Genomic DNA, 24203 nt, shown 5'->3' with positions numbered 1-24203 from the left:
GACAGATCAACTAGGCAGAAAATCAACAATGAAATAATAGAACTGAACCAAGCTTTGGACCACATGGACTTAATAGATGTCTATAGAGTATTCCACCCCCAAAAATCAGAATATATATTCTTTTCGGCTGCATGTGGATCATTCTCCAAAATAGACCACATACTGGCTCACAGAACAGGTCTAAATAAATGCAAAAAAATTGAAGTCATCCCCTGTATATTATCAGATCATAGTGCAATAAAACTGGAGATCAATAGCACAAGAAACTATAGAAACTTCACAAGCACATGGAAACTGAACAACACTCTCCTAAACAATCAATGGATTACAGAGGAAATTAAAGAAGAAATTGGACAGTTTTTACAAATAAAAGAGAATGCCAATACAACATACAGGAATCTTTGGGACACAATGAAAACGGTTCTATGTGGAAAATTCATAACATTGAATGCCCACACTAGGAAAACAGAGTGGGCTCAAATAAACAACTTAACGATGAAACTTAGACTCCTAGAAAAACAAGAGCAAGAAAAACCCAAAGCTCGAACAAGAGAGGAAATTATAAAGATCCGAGCAGGAATCAATGCAATTGAAACTAAGAAAATGATACAAAAACTAAACTTTAAACTATCATTATTTACTGATGATATGATACTCTACACTGAAGATCCAAAAAACTCCACCAAAAAACTTCTAGACTTAATTGAAAGATTCAGTAGATTATCTGGATACAAGGTGAATACCCCAAAATCAATAGTCTTTCTATACACAAATAACAGACACATGGAAAGAGAAATAAGGGAAAAAATTCCTTCTACAATAGCATCCAAAAAAATGAAGTATCTAGGAATCAATCTAACAAAAGAAACAAAAGATCTCTACACTGAAAATTACAGCACTCTGAAAGAAGAAATCGAAGAGGATATAAAAAAATGGAAAGATATCCCCTGCTCCTGGGTAGGAAGAATCAACATAGTGAAAATGGCCATACTACCAAAACTGCTATATACATTCAATGCAATGCCAATTGAAATTCCAACACTATATTTCACAGAACTAGAAAAAAGAATTCAAAAATTCATTTGGAACCATAAGAGACCTAGAATAGCAAAAGCCATTTTAGGCAACAGACACATGGCACCAGGTGTAACAATTCCCAATTTGAAACTATACTACAAAGCCACTGTGATAAAAACAGCATGGTACTGGCAAAGAAATAGGCCTGAGGATCAGTGGAACAGACTGGAAGACACAAAAACAAATGCAGATGTACTCAGCTACCTCATCTTTGACAAAGGAGCTGACCATCCTCAGTGGAGGAAAGATAGCCTCTTTAATAAATGGTGTTGGAAAAACTGGATGTCAACCTGCCACAGATTAAAATTAGACCCTTATCTTTCGCCATGCACTAAATTAAAATCCAAATGGATTAAAGATCTAAATATTAAAACAGAAACATTAAACTTGCTGGAAGGTAAGTTAGGCAGAACTCTGGAAGACATTGGTATAGGAAAAGACTTTATGAACAAATCCTCAGTAGCACGGGAACTAGCAGAAAGAATCAACAACTGGGATCTCATCTTACTAAAAAGCTTCTGTACTTCAAAAGAAACCATTAGCAGAACTAAGAGACAATCTACAATGTGGGAAAAAATTTTTACCAGCTGTACCTCAGACAAAGGACTATTATCAAGGATATATAAAGAACTCAAAACAATCAGTCCCCCCAAATATAAAGACCCGATCCAAAAATGGGCATCCGAAATGAACAGACATTTCTCATACAAAGAAGTGAAAGCAGCAAGAAAATATATGAAAAAATGTTCCACATCACTGGTCATTCGAGAGATGCAGATGAAAACAACACTGAGATTCCACCTCACCCCACAAAGAATGGCTGCTATCAAGAAATCACACAATAACAAATGTTGGCGGGGTTGTGGGGAGAAAGGAACCCTCCTCCATTGTTGGTGGGAGTGCAGACTAGTGCAACCACTATGGAAATCAATATGGAGATACCTCAAAGAGCTTGGACTGGAGGTTCCATTTGACCCAGCCATCCCTCTGCTGGGTATCTTTCCAAGAGAACTAAAAGAATCATATCACAGAGAAGTATGTGCACCCATGTTTATAGTGGCACAGTTTGTAATAGCTAAATCTTGGAAACAGCCTATTTGCCCATCCGTTGGAAACTGGATAAAGAAGTTGTGGTTTTTCTATAAAATGGAATATTCCTCAGCCATAAAGAATGAGAAAATAGATTCATTCATAGGAAAATGGATACATATTGAAGATATACTCCTAAGTGAAATAAATAAGTCACACGTGTAAATACTGAATAGTTTCCCTGGTGTGAATAATCTGCAACAATGCATAAGTTTCTAATAAGATTACTGACATTGAGAAATGGGAAGAAAGGAGCTAAAGGTGTAGGGAAGGTGGGATAGGTAGGGGAAGAGTAAAAAGGGAAAAGAAAAAAATGTGAGAGAATGAAAAAATGAAAATAAAGTGTTTGTAGATGGGGAGGAGAGGAGAGGGTGAAGGGAGGGCAGGGGTAAGGGGAAAAAATGAGAATCAAGACTTGTCATGTAGAGGTACAAGATCCCAACAATGAATGTAACTGTACTGTATCCCTAAAATGTACCAATAAACTCAATTAAAGCTGAAAAAAAGAAAAAAAAAGAATCTCTAGGGTCATAATTTTCTCACCAGGCACAAAATGTTACCATTTCTTAAAATTAAAAAATACAGTTTCTTCAGCTGAGGATGTGGCTCACTGGAAGAGCACTGGCCTCACATGCTATTGCATGCTCAAAGACCTGGATTTGAGTCCCAATCCCCCCCAAAAAAAACTGTTATAATTGAGTCCCAGTGCCAAAAAGTTCTGATTCACATTATCACTATTTATATTTAAATGATCTTTGAAATATGATTTGTCAAAGGTTTAGAAAAGTGTTTCGTGTCCAAGGCAATAAATGCTGCCAAAGTTTGTCTAAGTGCTCTAGGAATTCTCCATAGATTGTTGTAGAAGAAGGCTTGCCATTCTTAGAATTCATGAACTCTATTTCAGCTCTTCAAAAATGTGAGGTTATTCACCAAAGATAGATTCACCGGATAGGTAAAATAAAACAAACAAAGCCCATCAAATTCATTTTAACTAATATTAAGTCACATAGTTTGGGTATTGTGGTTTTCACTTACACGTTTTAACTAAGAAAGCTATTTTTATTTGCACAATAATACACTGAAATGATTAGAAATCAAAATAAAATAAAAGATATATAGTGATCTGGGCATGGTGATGCACACCTGTAATCCCAATACTCCAGAAAGCTAAGGCAGGAGGATTCCAAATTTGAGCCCACATTGGGCAACTTAATGAGACCTTCCCTCAAAAACAAAAACAAACAAACAAACAAAAAAATCCAGAAAGATCTAGGGATGTATCTCAGTGTGAAAGCCCTGAGTTCAATCCTCAGTACTAAAAAGAAAGATACACAATGAGATACTATCCTATCAACCCTATCCTCACCTGCTCCAGTGTACTTCTCTACTCTGTTCCTCTTAGATAAGCACTTATTCTGGATATTCTTTTATGTAATTGTAATACAAATATAATTATGTGTTTTAACTTCTTCCCTTTTTATAGAAGAGGTAGCATACCATCAATACCACTCTGCATTTTGAATGTTTCACCTTACAATTTATCTTGAAAATCTTGTATTCCATTGTGTGAATCTATCATAGCTTATTTAACCAGTCCCCTAATGATGGATACTTGGTGGTTTCCAATACTATTCTGCAATGAATACCCTTGTACATATAATTTTGTTTATGTAAAGGCATATCTGTAGGGTAAATTGCCAAATGTGCAAAGGCTATGATTTTGATAACTGTTGCCACACTGACCTCTATAGGGAATATCTCTCTCTCTCTCTCTCTCTCTCTCTCTCTCTCTCTTTCCATTTTGCACAACAGCAGGCAGTGTAAGAAGACAGCCCTAAAACAAAAGAAGCTAGAAATGTCATGTACAGGCACAAATTCCCTGTGATAGATTTTTATCATTATGTATATTTAAAATGTACCAATAAATATTTTGCTTCAAAAATAAATAAATTTTTTAATGTGCTTAATTTTTTAAAAATTAAAAATAAATATTAATTCATAATAGTAGTTGGCTTGTTAGATAAATACTGAAAATATTGGCCCAATAGTGTGGGTTGATGGGCAAAGGGGAAGATAATAAATCAAACCTTACCAAAAGGGTTGGAATGTTTGGCATAGAAGAATAGTGACTTCAATATTTTTCACTTACCCGTTGCTTAATTTTTTCAGTCAGGAATGGTTTAATCATGGAAAATACAGCATGGAAAATTGCAGGTTCATTTATCAAATGGATACCACGAACTTTCAGTGGAAAGGAATCCTTTTGAAAATAAAAAAAATTTTCTTAACAATAAAACATAAATGAATGTTACAACTATATTTGAAAAACTAAGCTTCTTCCTTGAACACTTTCCAAACTTACAGCAGTATCTAGAGTATGATTTTATTTTAAAAATTATTTATTCCACCACCACAGAAGTGTGGCTTATAGTTTGCTGTCACTACATAAAGAAAAGATCTTTCAAAAAGTTTCTCTTATTCTTTAAAGGAAAAAAGAATTAAGATATGTTAAGCACATGTACCAACTCCACACAAGGAATGTAAGCATGGACTGCAAGCAGGGACAATAGAAAAAGCAAGGGGATCAAGAGACGGATGGAGAGGGGAGGGAGGAAAAGAAAAGTTAATTTTAAAAGGAATAAAAAAGGTACTAATAAAGTAAATATACTACCTTTTATGTGTCTCAGAGGGGAAAAAAAGAAATATGTATATATTTTCACCAGAAAATCCTTCCTATAATCACATAAAATTGTTCCTTAATTTGAACATATATAATTTGACATTTCTGCCAAAACTATCTGTGACCAAAAAGTAAACTTTCATGAAAATGGAAAGACTATAACAATAGATACAAACCTTCTTAAACATGTCACATGAATATACATCTTTACCATCAAAGTAACATTGGCTTACTTAGAAAGCTTAAAAAGTAAAGAATTCTGTTTTTAAAAGTCTCATCAAATAATTTCTTTACCGAAATTCTGATGTTTTACACAAACTTTTTCTTCCAAGGTTTTTTTCATGCAAGATTTTTTTTCCTATATCTCATTTTTATTAACTTGAGGCTTTTTCTCCATGTTCTTTCTATATATAATTTTATTTTAAACCGAATTGCTAATATGGCCTCTAAATAATTTATATCCTGCTGTGTTTTATTGATTAAATGCAATTTCTTTAATCATCATGAGTTTTGATATTGTTGCAAAAGCCCAACAAATGAAATACCATAATTTAAGTAATCATTTTTCTATTTCTACACAAAAAGTTGTTTCTTTTCTTCCCATTTCACAATGTCAGTAATCTTATTAGGATCTTATGTAAAGGTGTAGGGAAGGTGGGATGGGTAAGGGAAAGGTAATAAGGGAAAAGAAAAAAATGTGAGATAATGAAAAGATGGAAATAAAGTGTTTGTAGATGGGGAGGGCAGGGACAAGAGGAAAAAATGAGAACCAAAACCTGTCATGTAGAGGTACAAGATCCCAACAATGAATGTAACTGTACTGTATCCCTAAAATGTACCAATAAACTCAATTCAAGCTGAAAAAAAAAGTTGTTTCTAATTTAATTCTATTTAAAGCGATGCTGCCAAAACTGTCTACATGTATTAGAAGAGTAGTGATTAAAAACATGATTTTACATTCAGGTCATCTGGTCTGCAATCCTTTCTTCACTGCTGACAGAATGCATGCCTGGGCATTGCTATGTCCATATATCTGACATAGTTTATTAATTTGTAAAGTTGTAAAAATTATAGTCATACATGTAGGCTGGTACAGCCATTGAGAGGTAACTCATTTGAAACACTTAGCAGAGTACCTGAGACATAGTAAGTTAGTATTATAGTATACAAAGCTCTCCTATAGTTAAGATTATTCTCTAACTAGGTTTCCAAAAGTAGAATTACTGGGTCAAATATAATGGCCTTTTTAAAAATCTGATTTCTGGGGGAAAAAAAATACCAGTTTATGCCTACCAAGACTATGTGACATTTTATTGAATCAGTTATAATTAGTTTTGAGTCAGTTTTTCAATTTAGAAAGAAAATTTTAGGGACAAGAAAACAAAGTCACCATGTTATTATTTAAATGCATAAATTTGGCAATTGTTCACTTCAGTTTGTTACAATATTTCCCTTTTATAAATTATACCTTACTTCCCATTGGCACTATTCAATTATATTTCTTTCCTAAAATTCTATTTAAGTATCTAATAAATTAAAACAAAAATTAAAATTATTTGGAAATATGATAACTAAGAGTTAAAAATATACTTACTGTAAGTACAGCAGCAATCTTCTTGGCCACAAATGGAGTAATTTGGAAAGCATGGGAGTACTCCCAGCCTTCCAGATCAAATATAGCCTTGACTCCATTCCGTTGAGTTTCGACTTCCCGTACAATAAGCTCAGATGTAATTAGACTTACGCGAAATACGTCATAAACTGTAAACACTTTTGGGTCTATATATATAATATGTGTACTATATATAGTATCTTGGCTTTATGTAAAGAACCAGGAAGACCAGAAAGATTTCAAAATGATACTAATTCTTTTTAGACTTAAAGGATCAGTAGAAATAAATACAAGTTCAAGAATCATGAATTAAATAATAGATTAAGTTAAGGTTCAAGGATATATGCCTGTTCCTCCCCCTCAAATCCCTGGCAAAGAACAGATTTATAAGATCACAGCAGGGGTGGGGGGTTATAGGCTAGATTTGAATGCCAATTCATACCTTATGTGTATGCTCAGAGGTGTTAGAAATGGGAAAAGTTATGGCCTGGATTATGAGGAGCAACTAGGGTCCCATAGTAAATGTTATAGTTTTGAATGAAACGTTCCTCCAAAGTGTATGTGTGAAAGGCTTGATTCCCAGTACAGCAATGTCCAAAGGTAGAGCTTTTGGGAAGTCACTGCATCTTGAGGGCACTGAGCATTGATCAACTGATTAAACCATTGATGCAGTCATAGCTCAATGGACTATTGGGAACATGTGACCTAAGTGGAAAGGTAGGTCATTGCAGGCATGCCTTCAAAGGATACTGAAACCCCAGCCCCTTCTCATTTCTACCATTGACTATGGCTGAGCAGCTTTCCTCTGCCATGTGCTTCCTGCCATGATGTTCTGCCTAGCTACAGGCCCAGAGTAATAGGACCAAGTAAACATAGACTGAAAACCCTACAATAATGAGCCAAAATAAATATTTACTCCTTTTAAGTTGTTTTCCTCAGGTATATTGTCATAACAATGGAAAGTGGAGTAATATAGTAACCAGATTGCTAAGAGAGATACATTAAGAGCTGACAGGTTAAGAGTGTACTATTACCCTTCTTTGTGATGAGTAGCATGTAGCAGATGCATGTCCCCACAGACTTAGACAGGAAATAAGGGCTTGAGAAAGATGAGCCAAGGAAACACCCAGGTAGTTACACACACCCAAGGAAAACAGGCAGTGCCTGTGCTTCAAGGAAGTACAAACATCCTTGTCCACATATCCCATTCCTCCCCTGGTGTCCATGGGGCAGGTCATGACAGGCAGAAATGACAGTAATGCACAGGTGAGTAGGCAATTTTAAAAACAAGATACGTGCCTACTGAAATTGTTATGTGTGTGTGTGTGTGTGTGTATATATATATATATATGTGTGTGTGTGTGTGTGTGTGTATTTTAATGTGTATATATATATACACATATGTATATATATATTTACACAAATATATATATTTATTTATTTATTTATACACACACAGAGGAGCCAAGCTCTGTAGATAAAGGTACCAAAATAAAAAAAAAGAGTTAAGTAAGACATATTAAAAGCAACATAATAGTCTCAGTGAGAGGTTGGGGCAGGAATACTAAAAGCATTTATTATAAGAACAGGCAATCATTTATAAAGAATCAATTGAGATCCTAGAAATAAAAAGACAATTCAATAAAAATTTAATCAATGGGACAAGTAACAGAAAAGATATAGGCAATTTATTAATTTGAAAGATCAAGTTGAGGAAGTCTCTCAAACTTGGATCAAAAGAGCCAAGAATTGATAAATATTAACTTAAAGATGAGATAAATGCAGCTAAATTTATAAAATTCACTATCTAAAAGGAGATCTAGAGAACAAGAAATAAAGACAGAAATAGTAACAGTAGAGAAAATTTTTCCATAATGGAAAAAAAAAAGATGTGAAGTATTGAGACTGAAAGGTCTACGGACTACCTAACAGATAAATGACAAGAAAGATTATTCATAAGTAATGTTAAAACTTCAGAAAAGCATAATTTTTGGCTTGGGCAACTGGGTACATTGGTGGTATCATTTATTAAGAAAGATAAGTTTTTGCTGTGGAAAAATCATAAGTACAAACATGTCTAAATGGTGGCTATGTGCCATTCCAGTGGATGTAGTTGAAATTTTAAGTGGAATATATGTGTCTTGATCCCAAAGAGAAGATGAGAGTATTAAAAATATGAAGTGCACTGGGGATTTAGCTCAGTGGTACCACCACCTGCCTTGCAAGCCCAAGGTCTAGAGTTCAATCCCCAGTATCAAACAACAACAACAGCAACAACAAAAACAAAAATATGAAGTGTGATAAAAAAATATAGTAAATTTTAAAATTAAAAATGTATTACAGTAAAAGAGTTATGATTTATTATGTACATGTGCCAAATCCCCACAAGGAATGTAATCATTATGTACTAATAAAATACAAAAAATTGAAAAGACATATTGCCACAAATTTCTCTAACTTTTAGCACACTTATCCCGTCCTTCTTGCCACATTCTGAAGAAGTTCTGGAAATCTTCTTCCATGAGTGTTTTTTCATGACTGCCTCAATATCCTGGATTGATTCAAAACATTTATGGCAACTTCTGTTAAATCAACACATTACAACATATCCTCATTCACTTTATTCACTGGATCTTGTACCATGTTACCAGATCTGGCTCGTCCCTAAAGTTAAAGTGACCAGCAAAGGTAAATGTTTTGAATCTATTGGAGGCCTTGAGGCAACCATGGGAAGGCAACTAAAGATATTCACAAAAGAGGACCTCCAGAACAGAATGATGGGGATAAGTGTGTGGTATTAGGAGGTGGCCTTTGACCTGTGATTAGGCCATGAGTGTGGGGTCCTCATAAATAGGATTAGTGCCCTTATAAAAGAGAACCAGACCCAGAAGAGACCCTTTGCCTCTTCCACTTTTGAGGTTTGAGTGAAATGTCTGTCTATGACCCAGCAAATGCCATCATTAGAACTAAATCTGCTGATTCTCTCACCTAGGAGTTCCCAGCCTCAGGAATTATGAGAGCTAATTTTCTATTTCTATAAATGACCCTGCCTATGGGATTTTGTTATAGCAGCTGAACAGATAAGATATCAACCTACAAAGAATGCTAGGAGCACCTGAAAATGAAAGGGGAATCAGTGAAAAGAAAAAGGAGCTAATGCCTTACAGTGTGTGTGGCAATCTGGAGACCCTGAGCACCCTTTCACACCCTCTTCCATCCAAGAGAGTGAGAACCTTGCTCTTTACATTGGGTGTTACTGAACAAGTCACACACTCACTCCACAAATGTTAAACGAACCTTCCATGTACCAGACCCTGTGATCGGTGCTTGTGATGTATCAATGCCCATGACATATAAAAGCTATGATCTCCTGAAGGCTTTATTGTTCAGAATTCTTTTGTGTAATTCCTATTAAGACTTCTTCAGATGGCTTACCCTGACCCTTCTCACTCCCCCACCCCATTTCTTTTCTCTATTTTTCTTTTCATTTGCATGGTTGATAATGTAGGGAAGTAGAACTCTCACCAGTTTCACCAGTTTGTTAATTTTTTCACAACTACCAAGATTTTGTTATATTTAGGAAATATTAAGACATAAAACTGGTCATCAGACCGGTTTAGACTCAGAGCTGCCTCTGCTGAGCAGCCCAGCCTGAACTGTGGGCCACCTCTGGAGCCGTGCCATTTCCAGTGGACGCCACTGATTGGCTCTGACACAGCGCCAGAATGGTAGCCCCCGCCCCAGCTATTAGATCCACTGATTGAGCCAGTCCTTGGACTCACTCTGTAGAGGCATGGCGGGCTGTAAAGGGTGATGATTGATCCTATTATGTTCCTGATTGTATCAATAGGGATAAAGGATAGGGATTGATTTGATAAGTTGTTTTCTCAATTATGAAAATGAGAATGTCTATAAGTCACTAGAGAATCAAAGATTGGGACGCAATGATATCAGGAAGATTTAATGACCTAGAGACTGAATCAAGGGCAGCACAACAGGAAAAATAAAGATGAGAAAACACTTAAGCAAGCCACAAAAACAGACTTTTGAACGTATGGACTTATTAGACATCTATAGAGTGTTCCACCCCGCAAAATTAGAATATACATTCTTTTCAGCTGCACATGGGTCATTCTCCAAGATAGATCACATACTAGCTCACAAAACAGGTTTGAATAAATGCAAAAGAATTGAAGTTACTCCCTGTATATTATCAGATCACAGTGCAGTAAAGCTGGAGATCAATAGCATAAGAAATGGTAGGAAATTCACAAACACATGGAAATTGAACAACGCATGCCTGAACAATCAATGGATCACAGAGAAAATTAAAGAAGAAATCAGAGAGCTTTCACAAATAAACAAAAATGCCAATACAACATACAGGAATCTCTGGGACATAATGAAAGCACATCTACATGGAAGATTCATAGCACTGAATGCCCACACTAGGAAAACAGAGCAAGTTCAAATAAACAACCTAATGATGAATCTTAGACTCTTAGAAAAACAAGAGTAAGAAAAACCCAAAGCTTGAACAAGAAAGGAAATTGTAAAGATTAGAGCAGAAATCAATACAATGGAAACTAAGAAAACAATACAAAAAATAAATGAATCGAAGAGCTGGTTTTTTGAAAGAATAAATAAAATTGACAAACCCTTAGCTAATCTTATCAAAAAAAGGAAAGAAAAGGCTCAGATCCATGCAATAAGGAATGAATAAGGTGAAGTCACAACAGATCCAAAAGAAATTCAGAGGAACATTAATACATACTATGAGAACCTGTACTCTAAAAAAATGGAAAACACAGAAGAAATGGACAGATTTCTAGATACTTATGAATTACCAAAGTTGAACGAAGAAGATAAAAACATTTCAAACACCCCAATCACAATCAGTGAAATTGAAAATATAATTAAAAACTTACCAACAAAGAAAAGCCCAGGTCCTGATGGATTCACTGCTGAATTTTACAAGACATTTAGAGAAGATCTATTGCCATTACTCTTCAGACTTTTCAATGAAATTGAAAGAGAAGGAATACTTCCAAATTCATTCCTGGAAGCAAATATCTCTTTGATTCCCAAACCTGGGAAAGATGTAACTAAAAAAGAGAACTACGAGCCAATCTCCTTAATGAATATAGATGCAAAAATCCTCAATAAGATAGTACCAAACAGAATACAGAGGATCATCAAGAAGATCATACATCCTGACCAAGTCGGATTTTTTTCCAGGGATGCAAGGATGGTTCAACACACATAAATCAATAAATATAATACACTATATTAACAAAGTCAAGGACAAGAACCACATGATCCTTTTGATAGATGCAGAAAAAGCATTTGAAAAAATTCAACACCCATTTATGATAAAAACGCTGCAAAAAATTGGAATAGATGGTCTATGTATCAACTTAATAAAGGCTATCTATGAAAAACCAACAGCCAACATCATATTAAATGCCCAAAAACCTTCATGTTAAAATCAGGAACAAGACAAGGATGCCCACTATCACCACTCCTCTTTGATATAATTCTGGAAACATTAGCCATAGCAATTAGACAAGAGAAAGAAATTAAGGCAATAAAGATAGGAAAGGAAGAAGTTAAACTGTCATTATTTGCTGATGATATGATACTCTACATTGAAGATCCAAAAAACTCCACCAAAAGACTTCTCGACTTAATTGACACTTTTAGCAGAATAGATGGATACAAGGTCAACAACCAAAAATCAATAGCCTTCTTGTAAACAAACAACAGACTCACTGACAAAGAAATTAGGGAAACAATTCCTTTCACAATAGCACCCCCCAAAATGAAGTATCTGGGAAGCAATTTAACAAAAGAAGCAAAAGACCTCTATCCTGAAAACTACAGCACTCTGAAAAAAGAGATGGAGGAGGATATAAGAAAATGGAATGATATCCCCTGCTCCTGGGTAGGAAGAATCAACATAGTGAAAATGGCCATACTACCAAAACTGCTATACAGATTCAATGCAATACCAATTGAAATCCCAACACAATACTTCACAGAACTAGAAAGAAGAATCCAAAAATTCATTTGGAGCCATAAGACACCTAGAATAGCAAAAGCCATCCTAGGCAACAGACACATGGCAGAGGGTATAACGATTCCCAATTTGAAACTATACTAGAAAGCCACTGTGATAAAAACAGCATGGTACTGGCAAAGAAACAGACCTGAGGATCAGTGGAACAGATTGGAAGACACAAAAATAACTCCAGATGCACTCAGCTACTCATCTTTGATGAAGCTGCCAGTCCCCATTGGAGGAAGGATGGCCTCTTTCATAAATGCTGTTGGAAAAACTGGATCTCAACCTGCAAAAGACTAAAACTAGACCCTTATCTGTCACCATGCACTAAATTAAAATCCAAGTGGATTAAAGACCTAAATATAAAAAAAAATAAACACTAAACTTGCTGGAAGATAAATTAGGCAGAACTCTGGAAGGCATTGGCATAGGAAAAGACTTTATGAACAAATCTTCAGTAGCACAGGAACTAGCAGAAAGAAGCAACAACTGGGATCTCATCTTATTAAAAAGCTTCTGCACTGCAAAAGAAACCATCAACAGAACTAAGAGACAATCTACAATGTGGGAAAAACTTTTTACCAGCTGCTCCTCAGACAAAGGACTACTCTCTAGAACATATAAACAACTCAAAATAACCAGTGCCCCCAAATATAATGACCCAATTTTAAAATGGGCATCTGAAATGAACAGACATTTCTCAGACAAAAGAAGTCAAAGCAGCAAGTAAATATATGAAAAAATGCTCCACATCACTGGTCATTCGAGAGATGCAGATGAAAACAACTCTGAGATTTCACCTCACCCCACAAAGAATGGCTGCTATCAAGAAATCACACAACAACAAATGTTGGCATGGTTGTGGAGAGAAAGGAACCCTTCTCCATTGTTGGTGGGAGTGCAGTCTAGTGCAACCACTATGGAAATCAATATGGAGATTCCTCAAAGAACTAGGATTAGGGTTTCCATTTGACCCAGCCATCCTTTTGTTGGGTATCTTTCCAAAAGATTTAAAAGAATCATACCACAGTGATATATGCACACCCATGTTTATAGTGGCACAGTTTGTAATAGCTAAAACTTGGAAACAGCCCATGTACCCATCAATTGGAAACTGGATAAAGAAGATGTGGTTTTTCTATAAAATGGAATACTACTCAGCCACAGAGAATGAGAAAGTAGATTCATTCATAGGTAAATGGGTACATTTTGAGGATATACTTCTAAGTGAAATAAATAAGTCACACATATGCAAATACCGAATAGTTTCTCTGGTGTGAAAAACTAAAATAGTGCTGAAGATCCTAACGGGGCAATTAGCAATGTGAAATAGGAAGATAAGGACCAAAGTTGTAGGGACAGTGAGAAGGATAGGGAAAGGAGAATAAGGGAAAAGGAAAAAAATATGAGAAAACGTAAAAATGGAATTAAAGTGTTTGAAGGTGGGGAGGGGAGGAGGGGATGAAGGGAGAGTGGGGACAAGGGGAAAAAATGAGAACCAAGACCTGGCGTGTAAAGGTAAAAGATCCCAGTAATGAATGTAACTGTACTATCTACCTAGAATGTACCAATAAATTCAACTTAAAAAAAAGACATAAAACTAAGGTAAATCCTAAATTCTTACTATAAGAGCGAGAAGCAATTTAAATATGTTCAGGGACCATTTTCATTTCCAGAATTAAGGATTATTTTAATGTTACATCATTGCCTTTTCTCTTTTACTTTCCTTTTTAGTTTTATGTTAGGATTCCCTATTTTTAATGTTCATACAAAGATTTCTTTAACTGAAATACCGAATAGTTTCTTTGGTGTGAAATACTATAATAGTACACAGGATCCTAATGAGATAATTAATAAAGTGAAATAGGAAGTAAAGGACTAAAGGTGTAGGGAAAGTGGGAAGGGTGGGGGAAAGGTAATAAGGGAGAGGAAAAAAATGTGAGAAGCTGAAAAAATGGAAATAAAGTGTTTGTAAATGGGAAGGAGAGGAGGGGGTGAAGTGAGGGAAGGCACGAGGGGAAAAAATGAGAATCAAGACCTATTATGTAAAGGTACAGAATCCCAATGATGAATGTAATTATTTTGTATACCTAGATTGTACCAATAAACTCAATAAAAAGAAAAAAAAGGATGGACACATTGAAGCTGTCAGTATGGAAGTAAAGGAGGAACAGAAAGAAAGAGGACAGAATACAGAGGAGGTGGAGGAGGAAGAGAAGGAGGAAGAGGTAAAGGAAGGTACGTGACTCACCAATTCTGTAAATAAGAACTCGGCTACCAGTTGGATCCCTGGATCCCAGAACTCCATGGTATCCAGCCTTCAAAAGACCAAGAATACTTCTAGGGTGTAGATCAGCACTTAATTCTGGAAATTCGATTCTCCATTTATAATAGTTTTTTAACAACTGAAAAGTAAAATTAACATTGTCCATAGACAGCATGCATGGCAAGCATTTTGTAAAACACAGAGAAAGCCTTGATATCATGTCTGAAGTTTGTTATCCATTATGTCAGAATTTTCATTAGTTATCTTTTTAACTATAAAAATGAAAATGGTCTCTTCTGTGATCATTAGTCACGACTACCAACTTGATTGGATTAGAAAAACCTAGCAAATGAGTAAGCCACACTTCTAGGTGTGTCTATGGGGTGTTTCCAGAAATCATCGACACATAGGCCTCAAACTGAGGGAAGAAGACTCAGCCTGATTGTGGGAGGCACCGTGCCAGTCGGCTTGCAGATTGGATGGAAGCAAAGAGGAAGAAGGCAGAAATCAGTCTTTGAGAAACTCCATTTTGCTTGAGCAGGTGTATCTTTTACTGTTGTCATCACCTGTGGACATCACATCCCAGTTTCTTTAACCTTTCAACACAGACTCAAACCAGAGTCTCTCCAGAGAGCTTCCACACCTTCCGTCTTGTATTAGTGCTGTCCCCCTGCTCTGCTTCCCAGCTACCATGCACTGAGCAGCTGTGCTCCAGCATGCCCTTCTTCCTTGATGTTTTTTGCCTTGGAGTCAGTAGATCAGGGACTGAAACTTCTGAAACCATCAGCCAGATGAAACTTTTCCTTTTTTAAATTTCAGGTGTTTGGTATTTTGTCCCAGAAAAAGAAAGCTGACCAACACACCTTCATCAAGAATCTGGGCTGATGGGAGTTAATCATAAATTAATGGTTGAGTAATTTTCAGTTGACACCAACAGTAGTCTCCAAAGACAGCCACCAACAATCCTCCCTCTTGGTATATAATTAATTCCTTCCAGAAAGAGGTGAGATCTATTTTATCCCCTCCAGATAAATGTGGGCTGATAGCACACTTTGCTTTGACCAATAGAATATGGGAGAAATCACACTGTGCCAAGCCTTAAAAAGTCTGTTACCTTCTGGGTTTGCTTTGAGGATCCAGACTCCACGTAAGATTACTGAATGATAACATTCTGTGTGGAGAGAAGCCCTGGGCACTGAGAGTTCATCCTGGAAGGTCTGAACTCAGCCATGTTCCCACTTGATGCCACACAGAGCAGGGATGAACGGTTCCAATGAGCCCTGCCCACACTGGAGAACACAAACCGCTGCACTCTAAGTTAATAAGTTTTGAAGTGATTTGTTACTTGGCAATAAATAACTGAAAGACTACCTTTAATATTTTTATTAAATATGGAAGAATAGAAATTAATGGATTTATTTAGGAGAGGCTATAAAACCTGGACAATAGATATTGGCAAAATATGACTTTTATCTAAAAAAATCATCATTGTTAGCATGTTGTAGAGAATGCTAAAGCAAATAATGCATTTAAAAATTATTATACTTTAGAACTGAGGCTGTAGGTGCACACTAGCATACATGAGACCCTAGTTTCTATTCTCAGCACTGCCAAAGAAAATTATATTTCAGTATGCATAAGCAAAGTGTTCAATCCTGAGCTCCTCAGAAATATATATAAAGAGAGAAAAAAAGCCAAGTGTGGTAGTGCATGCCTGTAATCCCAGCACATGGGAGGGTGAGGAAGGAGGATTGCTGTAAGTTCAGGACCAACCTGGGCTACATAGTGAGTTCCAGGTTAGTCTCAACTACATAGTAAGACCCTGTCTCAAGAGAGAGAGAAAGAGAGAGAGAGAGAGAGAGAGAGAGAGAGATTTTAAAACAAATATACATATCTCAATTAAATTAGTAATGATCTAGAGAAGAAAATAATACAAAAAATCACAGGTGAAATTCTGAGCATTGGAAAATGTCACTGGCCAAAATGGTGGTGGGGGGGGAGCTACTTGAACTACAAGAGAAGCCACATCATGGTGTCCAAAAGAAATCATTCATCTGTCTCTGTTTCTCTCTCTCTTGCTTTCATCTCTGCATTTTATAAACTCTTCTCAAGTTTTAGGAAAATAGGATAAAGCTAAAAGTTAAATGCAAAAGAGAGGTAAGAAAGAAAAAATGAAAATGTGCCAACAGAGAAATAATTGGTGACCTAAATAGGATTTCCAAAGGCAGTAAGAACAATAGGCACATTGTAGATTCTGATATTCATTCTGTTCTGTAAGATGAATTTTCCTTGCTCGTCCAGTCCTAGGGGGAATCAGAATAAGTGTCAATAGCATTTCACAATGCTCATTATTTTTTATAGTCTCCTTAGACATAAAAGGAGGGCTTTTAATTCTGATTAAAGCAAAATGCTGGAAGCAGCACATTAGCAACATTATAGAAATAATAATCTTATTTTCCTGTGGAAGGATAAAAGCTGTGGCTTCATTAGAAGTGAACTTTCAGATAATGGAGGCAACTTGTTCCTCTCTGCAGATTTCTGGGCTTCCAGGAAATAGATGCATGTGGTGAATGAGAATTAATTAATGCATAACTAAATCAACTGTAGGTCTACATGGTTGCTTCTGTAAAGATGTATAAAGTGCTTTACATTCCTGACACTTAGATTTTGCAAAGTAAAAAGACCTAAACCCAAATCTTGCCTACCTTTCTCTTTCCCTCTTTTCTTTCTCTTTCTTTCTTTTCTTTCTTTCTTTCTTTCTTTCTTTCTTTCTTTCTTTCTTTCTTTCTCTTTCTTTCTTTCTTCCTTTCTTTCTTTCTTTCTTTCTCTTTCTTCCTTCCTTTCTTTCTTTCTTTCTTTCTTTCTTTCTTTCTTTCTTTCTTTCTTTCTTTCTTTCTTTCTTTTCTCTCTCTCTATTTCTTTTTCCTTCCTTCCCTTCCTTCCTTCCATCCTTCCTTCCTTTGCAGTACCTGTGATTGAAATGAGGATTTTGTGCTTATGAGGCAGGTGCGACACCACTGAGCTAAATCCCCAGCCCTTAAACCTAGATCTTTGATCATTATTTTTCCAGTGATGGATTCACAAGTCCAGTTGATGTAAATAGATTACATAAATGATGAAAGTAAGACTACCCAATGTCCACAAAAGGAACAAAAAAATAATTGGCTGCAGATGAATATTCATTATTGGAAAATGCCTATTTTGTATGAAAGTTAGAAGTAAATAAATGAAATATTATACTTTGACCAGGGATTGAACTCTGGTCCTTGCGCTTACAAGGCAGGCCACCAAAACGCTGAGCTAAATCCCCGGCCCCTTAGGCCACTTTTGTGGAGTATAATGCATCATTTCAATTTCTTCTCACCATTACCATAAAAAGTAACTATTGTTACCCTTTTAGGTGGTTAAGACAAATAAAACTGAAAAGTTACACACTTGTTCAGGGTAATGCCTATCAAGAGCCAAATGAGGCTGAAATTGACATGTGATATAGTAAACTGTACAAAATAAAATACATTTAGATGGAAATTGGTAGGGAAAGTCTATGGAATTTTGAAAGCTTCAAAATCTTTCAAGAAAATCATAAAGGTAATTAAAGGATTAAAAAACTTCCCATGCATTTTAGTTTCATTGTTGTTGTTGCTAGTAACCAAATACCCCAGATTGTGTAACTTGCAAAGAAAAGAGATTTTGGGGACTCTTAGTTCTGGTCCAAGGTCTACTGGCTTCACCTGCTGATTACTTTCTTGCTAAATGTCCCAGGTGGCACAGGGTATCATGTGAGAGACAGGAAATGTGTTCATTATGTCTCTCTCCATCCTACTAAATTTTTAGTACCGGTTTGTGATATATAATACATATATTCATGGTGTGGTATTGGTATATATACATATTGCATCTTGATCCTTCTTACTTCCTTTTCTCCTCCTTTTCTCCTATCTCCCTATCTCCAGGTCTCCTTCACATCCCACCAAAGTCTATCTCCCTGTTTCCAATCATCTTTCTTTGCATGTTGCTCTTCACCATTACTCAGTCATGAAGGTCCCGTTCTGATGACCTTATTTTTATATAATCTTACTACCCTTGCAAAGGCCCTACTTCCAAACCAAAAGAAAATAAGAGGGAAGACTAAGTTTCTACCCTCTTAATACCTCACAGGGGGATTACACTGCATATACCAGTTTTGAGGAGGTCAATCCATATTCAAATCACAGCTAGATAAAATAAAAATATAAGGACCCAGACCATTTGCCTATAACAGCAGGAATCCATATGAACACAGAGAAGACAGAGACGAGTTGATGGTTGTTTTTCAGGTTCACTGTTTTGAACTGAAGGGGCCACTACACCATACCTGATAGCACAGATGCTCTTGAGTTCCACGCTAGTTCAAATCCCTGTTCCACCACTTAATAGCTATATCATTTTTGATAAATTACTCTATATCTCAGTTGCTTCTAAAATGAAAAAATAATGAGATAATTCTCGCAAACACTATGTACCAAAGTGCTTGGCATTTTATAAGAATGTTAAATATTAGGATTAAAAGTCTTTATTGATTCATTATTAATTCAAATTCAGACACTAAAATAATAAGAAAACTGAGGTACCATCATAACCACAGTACTTATCAAAGGGAAAGTGGGAGACATAAGGGAAAGGAAAGAAGGGAAAAAATAAATATGAGAAAAGGAAAAAATGGAAACAAAATTTTTGTAAATAAGGAGGGATGGAGGGGTTTAAGGAAGGGCAGTGGAATGGGGAAAAAATAAGAACCAAGATATATCATGTAAAGGTACAAATTCCCAATAATGAATGTCAGCATTTTGTATACCTAAAAGGTACCAATAAAATTAATGAATAACCCTCCCAAAAAAACCTATGACATAAATTATGGATAAGAAAGTTTAAGTTGAATTAACTGCCCCTGTAAAGGAAAATTTAAAAGATATTTCACACTTTTAGCCTTTTCTCTTTCTATTTGGCAGAAAATTAAGACAAAGAGTTAACAGGCAGAAACTTGATTTCTTTTTTTGTTTTGTTTTGTTTTATTTCTTGTTTTTGGTACTGGGGATCTAACTCAGAACCTTGTGCTTGCGAGGCAGGTGGCAGCACCACTGAGCTAAATCCCTGGCCTTGATTTCTATCCAATAGACTTAGACACAGTCCTGCTATCCAATTCCTCAGTGGCATTGTATAAAAGCATCATTCAGTAACTGAAAGAATACAAATATATAAAATATGATATATATCACAAATTATATGTGGTATATCACATAAATATCACAAAATCTGGAAGTAAATTTTTTGACTTGCATATTACTTTTTCAAAAGCAGCTAAATGAGATCAGCAAATCATATAGTTTTTACAACTCGTCACCTCTAATGATTGAAAACTACAAGAAATGTTTAATTTTTTTTTTTTGTACCAGGTATCAAACTTGGGATCTTGCCCTTGTGAGGCAGGCAGGATAAATTATTTTATGTTATAGCAAAAGGCACATTGCCACCCCCCCAATACTACTTTTAACATGCCTTTCCCATCATTCTTGCCACTTTCTGAAGCAGTTCTGAAAGTTCTCTTTGGTGCGTGTATTTAATCGCACTGTCATGGTAGCCTCGAGGTCCTGAATTGACTCAAAATGTTTACCTTTCGTGATTATTTTGACTTCGGTGAGCCAGAAGTCGCATAGTACCACATCCAGTATATAAAATGAATTAGCACCACCTGCCTCACAAGCACAAGGACCCGAGTTCGATACCCGGTACCAAATAAATAAATAAATATGAATTAGGATGTACCATAATTTTTTATAGACCTACTTTTCTGTTGGATAGCACTTAGCAGCAGCATTCCCTGAAATTTTTATCACCACATAAAGGCAATCGCAAAACAGCATCTCCAGAATGGCTTCAGAAAGTGGAAAGGACAATAGGATAATTGTGCTCTAAATGAGCTGGGAATTTAGCTCAGTGGTTCTGCCACCTGCCTCGCAAGTGCAAGGACTGTATATTTTGATCACACTCTGTAGAGATACTTTGTTTAAACTGCCTTCTTCATAAGACCTGAAGCTACATGTTCAGTAGCAGCTGAGTGCGTATTAGTTTATTACTCATGATGGTGGGATACTTGCATAACCATAGAATATAAAGAAAATAGATAAAGCTGTGTTCTTATTTCAGACCTAAAATCAAAGGAAATCCAAATAAAACTGAAGAGGTAGTGCATTCATCACTCTAGGAGGATAAGGCAGGAAGATCACAAGTTCAAGTCCAGCCTGGGCAGTTTAGCAATACTTGGTCAAAAAAATTAATAATAATTAACAACAATAATAATAATATTGCTGAGTTCAGCCCATAATTATGAAAAAATCACAATAGAACAATGATTCAATGTGCAAAAGAGAAACCATCCATTTCTAGAGAAATTTTTGGATAGAAAGCTTACAAAATCCAAAAGTAGGGACTGATATAGCATGCAGATGATGTATGAAGAATAAGCAGGTACTGTCAGTGAGAGAAGAAGCCACAGCAGCCATGTTTATTGCATTTGCATGTTGTATACTACTAGGCTAACTATACACACATACTGAGGTCACTGAATGCAGAAATAAACAGCAACAGTGTGCATGGCAACATTGCATTAGCTGGTAACAGTCCCTATGTCTGATATCACAGACATAGAAAAATAATATAATATATCCATTATATGGATTACCAGCAGCTCAATAAAGAGTAAGATCTATGAGTACATGCTGATATAAGATGATCTAAATAATAAGAAAGCACAGACACACACCTGCTTGTATGAACATACATTATGGCCTCTGGGTACATGGCTGGCAAACTGAGGGGCAGGGAACTTCTTTCCCTTAGATAATCTTGATCCCTAGTATCACCAAAAAATAAAATAAAAAAAAAACAACTTTTTTTACTGTTTTGTATTATGTGCATTATTTTTACCATGCTCATTATTTTTCAATAAAAAATAGTTTTAAAAAACCTATAGTGATACTGGACTTTGTGCTATAAAACCTTTTCTATCACCCAGCAACGACATGAAATAAAGCATTTGGAAAAAGGACCAGATCTGGTCCAACTGCTGAGTGCTTACTGTGTTCCAGGCGCTGTGCTGGGCACAACCTGTTCTAACCATTAAATTGGTTAATGTTCAGTCCTCAAAAACAATCAATAAAGTGAGCGTCCTCACCTCACCGTTACTGACCAGATAAGGACACTGAATCCCTAGGGCCAAACCCAAGGTCTCATCTCTGATTCCTGTCTTTCCACCATGCGTTATCTCACCCAGCTGTAACACACCTGGCTACGGAAAACAAAAAACAAAACAAAACAAAAAACCTTACCCATCCTCTGTTTTCAAAATATCTGTGATTGTTTAACTGTCTTCATATTTAAGTTTTACTATTAATAATACTATTTTGCTAGGGTATGGCTTCAGATCTTCAGTGTTACCAGTAATTTCAATTTCCCCGCAAGTTATCTGCTCAGATGCCTGCGTTTCCGCTGTTCTTCCGTTCAGTAACACAAATTTTCTACCAGAAGAGGAAGGCAATTACTTCCCTCCCCTCAGAGTTTACAGAGTGCAAAGATTTATCTAGGGCTAGTCCCAGTGCTTGTGATCAGTGGGCCAGCACTCCAGGGCTCCAACACTTTTGTAGGTTTACCGTTTCCACTGACCCAGAGAAACTGGAAGAACCAGCGTCACCGAACTCCTACAGCCGCAGGGCCCACGCGGTGCGTCTGGGCGCGCTATCCCGCCTGCACCTCGGCGCAAGCTTACCCGCCAGGCCAGGTCCAGGTCGAAATCCCGGGCGCGCAAGAACCGCAGTAAGAAGGCATCTGTGAAAGGCTGCGGCATTAGCGGGACGCCCGCCTCCCTGGCCAGGCGCCTGAGTTCGGCCAAGCCGGGCTGAAGCAGAGGCGAGTGATCTGGCAGGGCATTGAGCTGCAACCCAGTGGCCGGTCCGGGCCGCATCTCTGCCATTCCAGTCGCTCTGAGGCGGCTGCCAGAGCAGAAGCGAAAAGCGGGGCCGAGGGCAACCCTCCGCCCCTCCTCTGGTGACCGCTGCCCAGCTCACACCCCTCGGCCGCCGGCAGCCTTGGCCCTTCACGCCTGGCCGGTGGGAGGGCCGGCGCTGCCTCTTAAGGGAACCCGCGGGGTGTGCCTGCGTGCTAACCAGGTACCGAAGTACCTGAGCCTTTCCACGTTATGGGAGTCACTGGTGCTCAAAGTCTAGACCACGCTGTCAAAACTTTGGGATGTTTAATAATCCTCTGCCTGAGGACCCTTTCTATCCTCCCTCCCTCCCTTCCAAGAATCTTGGACCTGGAAAGAGCCTTGGGACCAGGGATTAACATTGTCCATGTGGCAAAGCGCTACCGCAGTGGCCCTGATTGGGAAGGTCCTTCAGTGCAAAGGTCAAGAGGCGCATGGAAAACACTCAACACCTTCTGTGTGCAATCAGTCATGCGGCTAGAGATGCTGCCTGGTTCCGACGCACATAAAAAACCTGAGCTGAACATCAGTTCAAAAGAACCTTAAATTATTATTATATAATTTTCCTTTTGGCCGGTAATGCCGCCCAAGAATGTGCCACCTGGGGGCCCCACTCCACCCCTCAGTTACTGCACTGCCTCTGAGCCTTGCCCAGCCACAGGGTCCGCCACAAAACATTACAGCCCTGGTGTTTAACATACAATTTCATAAAGCCACCTTAACACACTCAGTACTCCTCCCCTTCCTCCCCCTTCCCATCAGCTCTTGGCTCCTGGCCCTGTCAATGTCAGAGAAAAATAAACGGCCCCACAGGAAAAAGAAAAACTTTGTAAACACGGTTAACTTACTCTGCTGCACTACACCACACTGAATATAAGCATGCCCAGTCTTGGCTGTAGTCCAGATTCCTTTTATGATGGATATCTATGGAATAACGAGTAACTGAGATAAAGCAAGGAAATGATGCAAAAATCGCAAATTTGTTAAACTGCTTTTCTGTTGTTGCTGATGTTGTTGTTGTTGTTGGGGGAGGTGGTACTAGGGGTTGAACCCAGGCCTTTTTAAAAGTTAATTAATTAATTAATTTTTATTTGAAACAACATCCCACTGAGCCCCCCCCACACACACTTGTGATCTTCCTGCCTCACCTTCCCCGAGTTCTGGAATTACAAACTTGTGCCACAAGACCTGGATTAAGGCTTAAACTGATCTTTTCTTGATTTCTTTACGCTGAAATTATCCTAGAACTGATGTATTATCAAGTGGGAGCTCATGAAACTAATTCTTTTTAAATGAATAATATATTGCCTGGTAAATGCTGGACTTGCCAATAATCCCGAGCCGTGGCTTGTGAGGAGCTCAGAGAGTGGCATGGAAACCTGACAATCACTCGTCAGA

General features: G+C 37.1%; 1 protein-coding gene across 1 annotated transcript in view; it reads right to left on the bottom strand.

Moving 5' to 3' along the window:
- The window catches only part of Ttpa (alpha tocopherol transfer protein), a 27948-nt gene extending 4792 nt beyond the window's left edge, over positions 1 to 23156 (bottom strand). The window contains exons 1-4 of the mRNA XM_010641314.3: positions 22590 to 23156; positions 14770 to 14927; positions 6441 to 6645; positions 4316 to 4426 (exon numbers count right to left, since the gene is read on the bottom strand). Of these exons, the coding sequence (XP_010639616.1) occupies positions 4316 to 4426; positions 6441 to 6645; positions 14770 to 14927; positions 22590 to 22793 (678 nt within the window). The 5' untranslated portion in view covers positions 22794 to 23156. The remainder of the gene's footprint in view (positions 1 to 4315; positions 4427 to 6440; positions 6646 to 14769; positions 14928 to 22589) is intronic.
- Between the last annotated feature and the right edge of the window lie 1047 nt (positions 23157 to 24203).

The sequence above is a fragment of the Fukomys damarensis genome, unplaced genomic scaffold, assembly GCF_012274545.1.
Source record: "Fukomys damarensis isolate Sample0158 unplaced genomic scaffold, DMR_v1.0_HiC HiC_scaffold_5, whole genome shotgun sequence".
In the NCBI taxonomy this organism is placed as follows: Eukaryota; Metazoa; Chordata; class Mammalia; order Rodentia; family Bathyergidae; genus Fukomys; species Fukomys damarensis.
The sequence above is the reverse complement of the archived record's forward strand: the minus strand, read 5'-3'. Positions and strand labels throughout refer to the sequence as shown.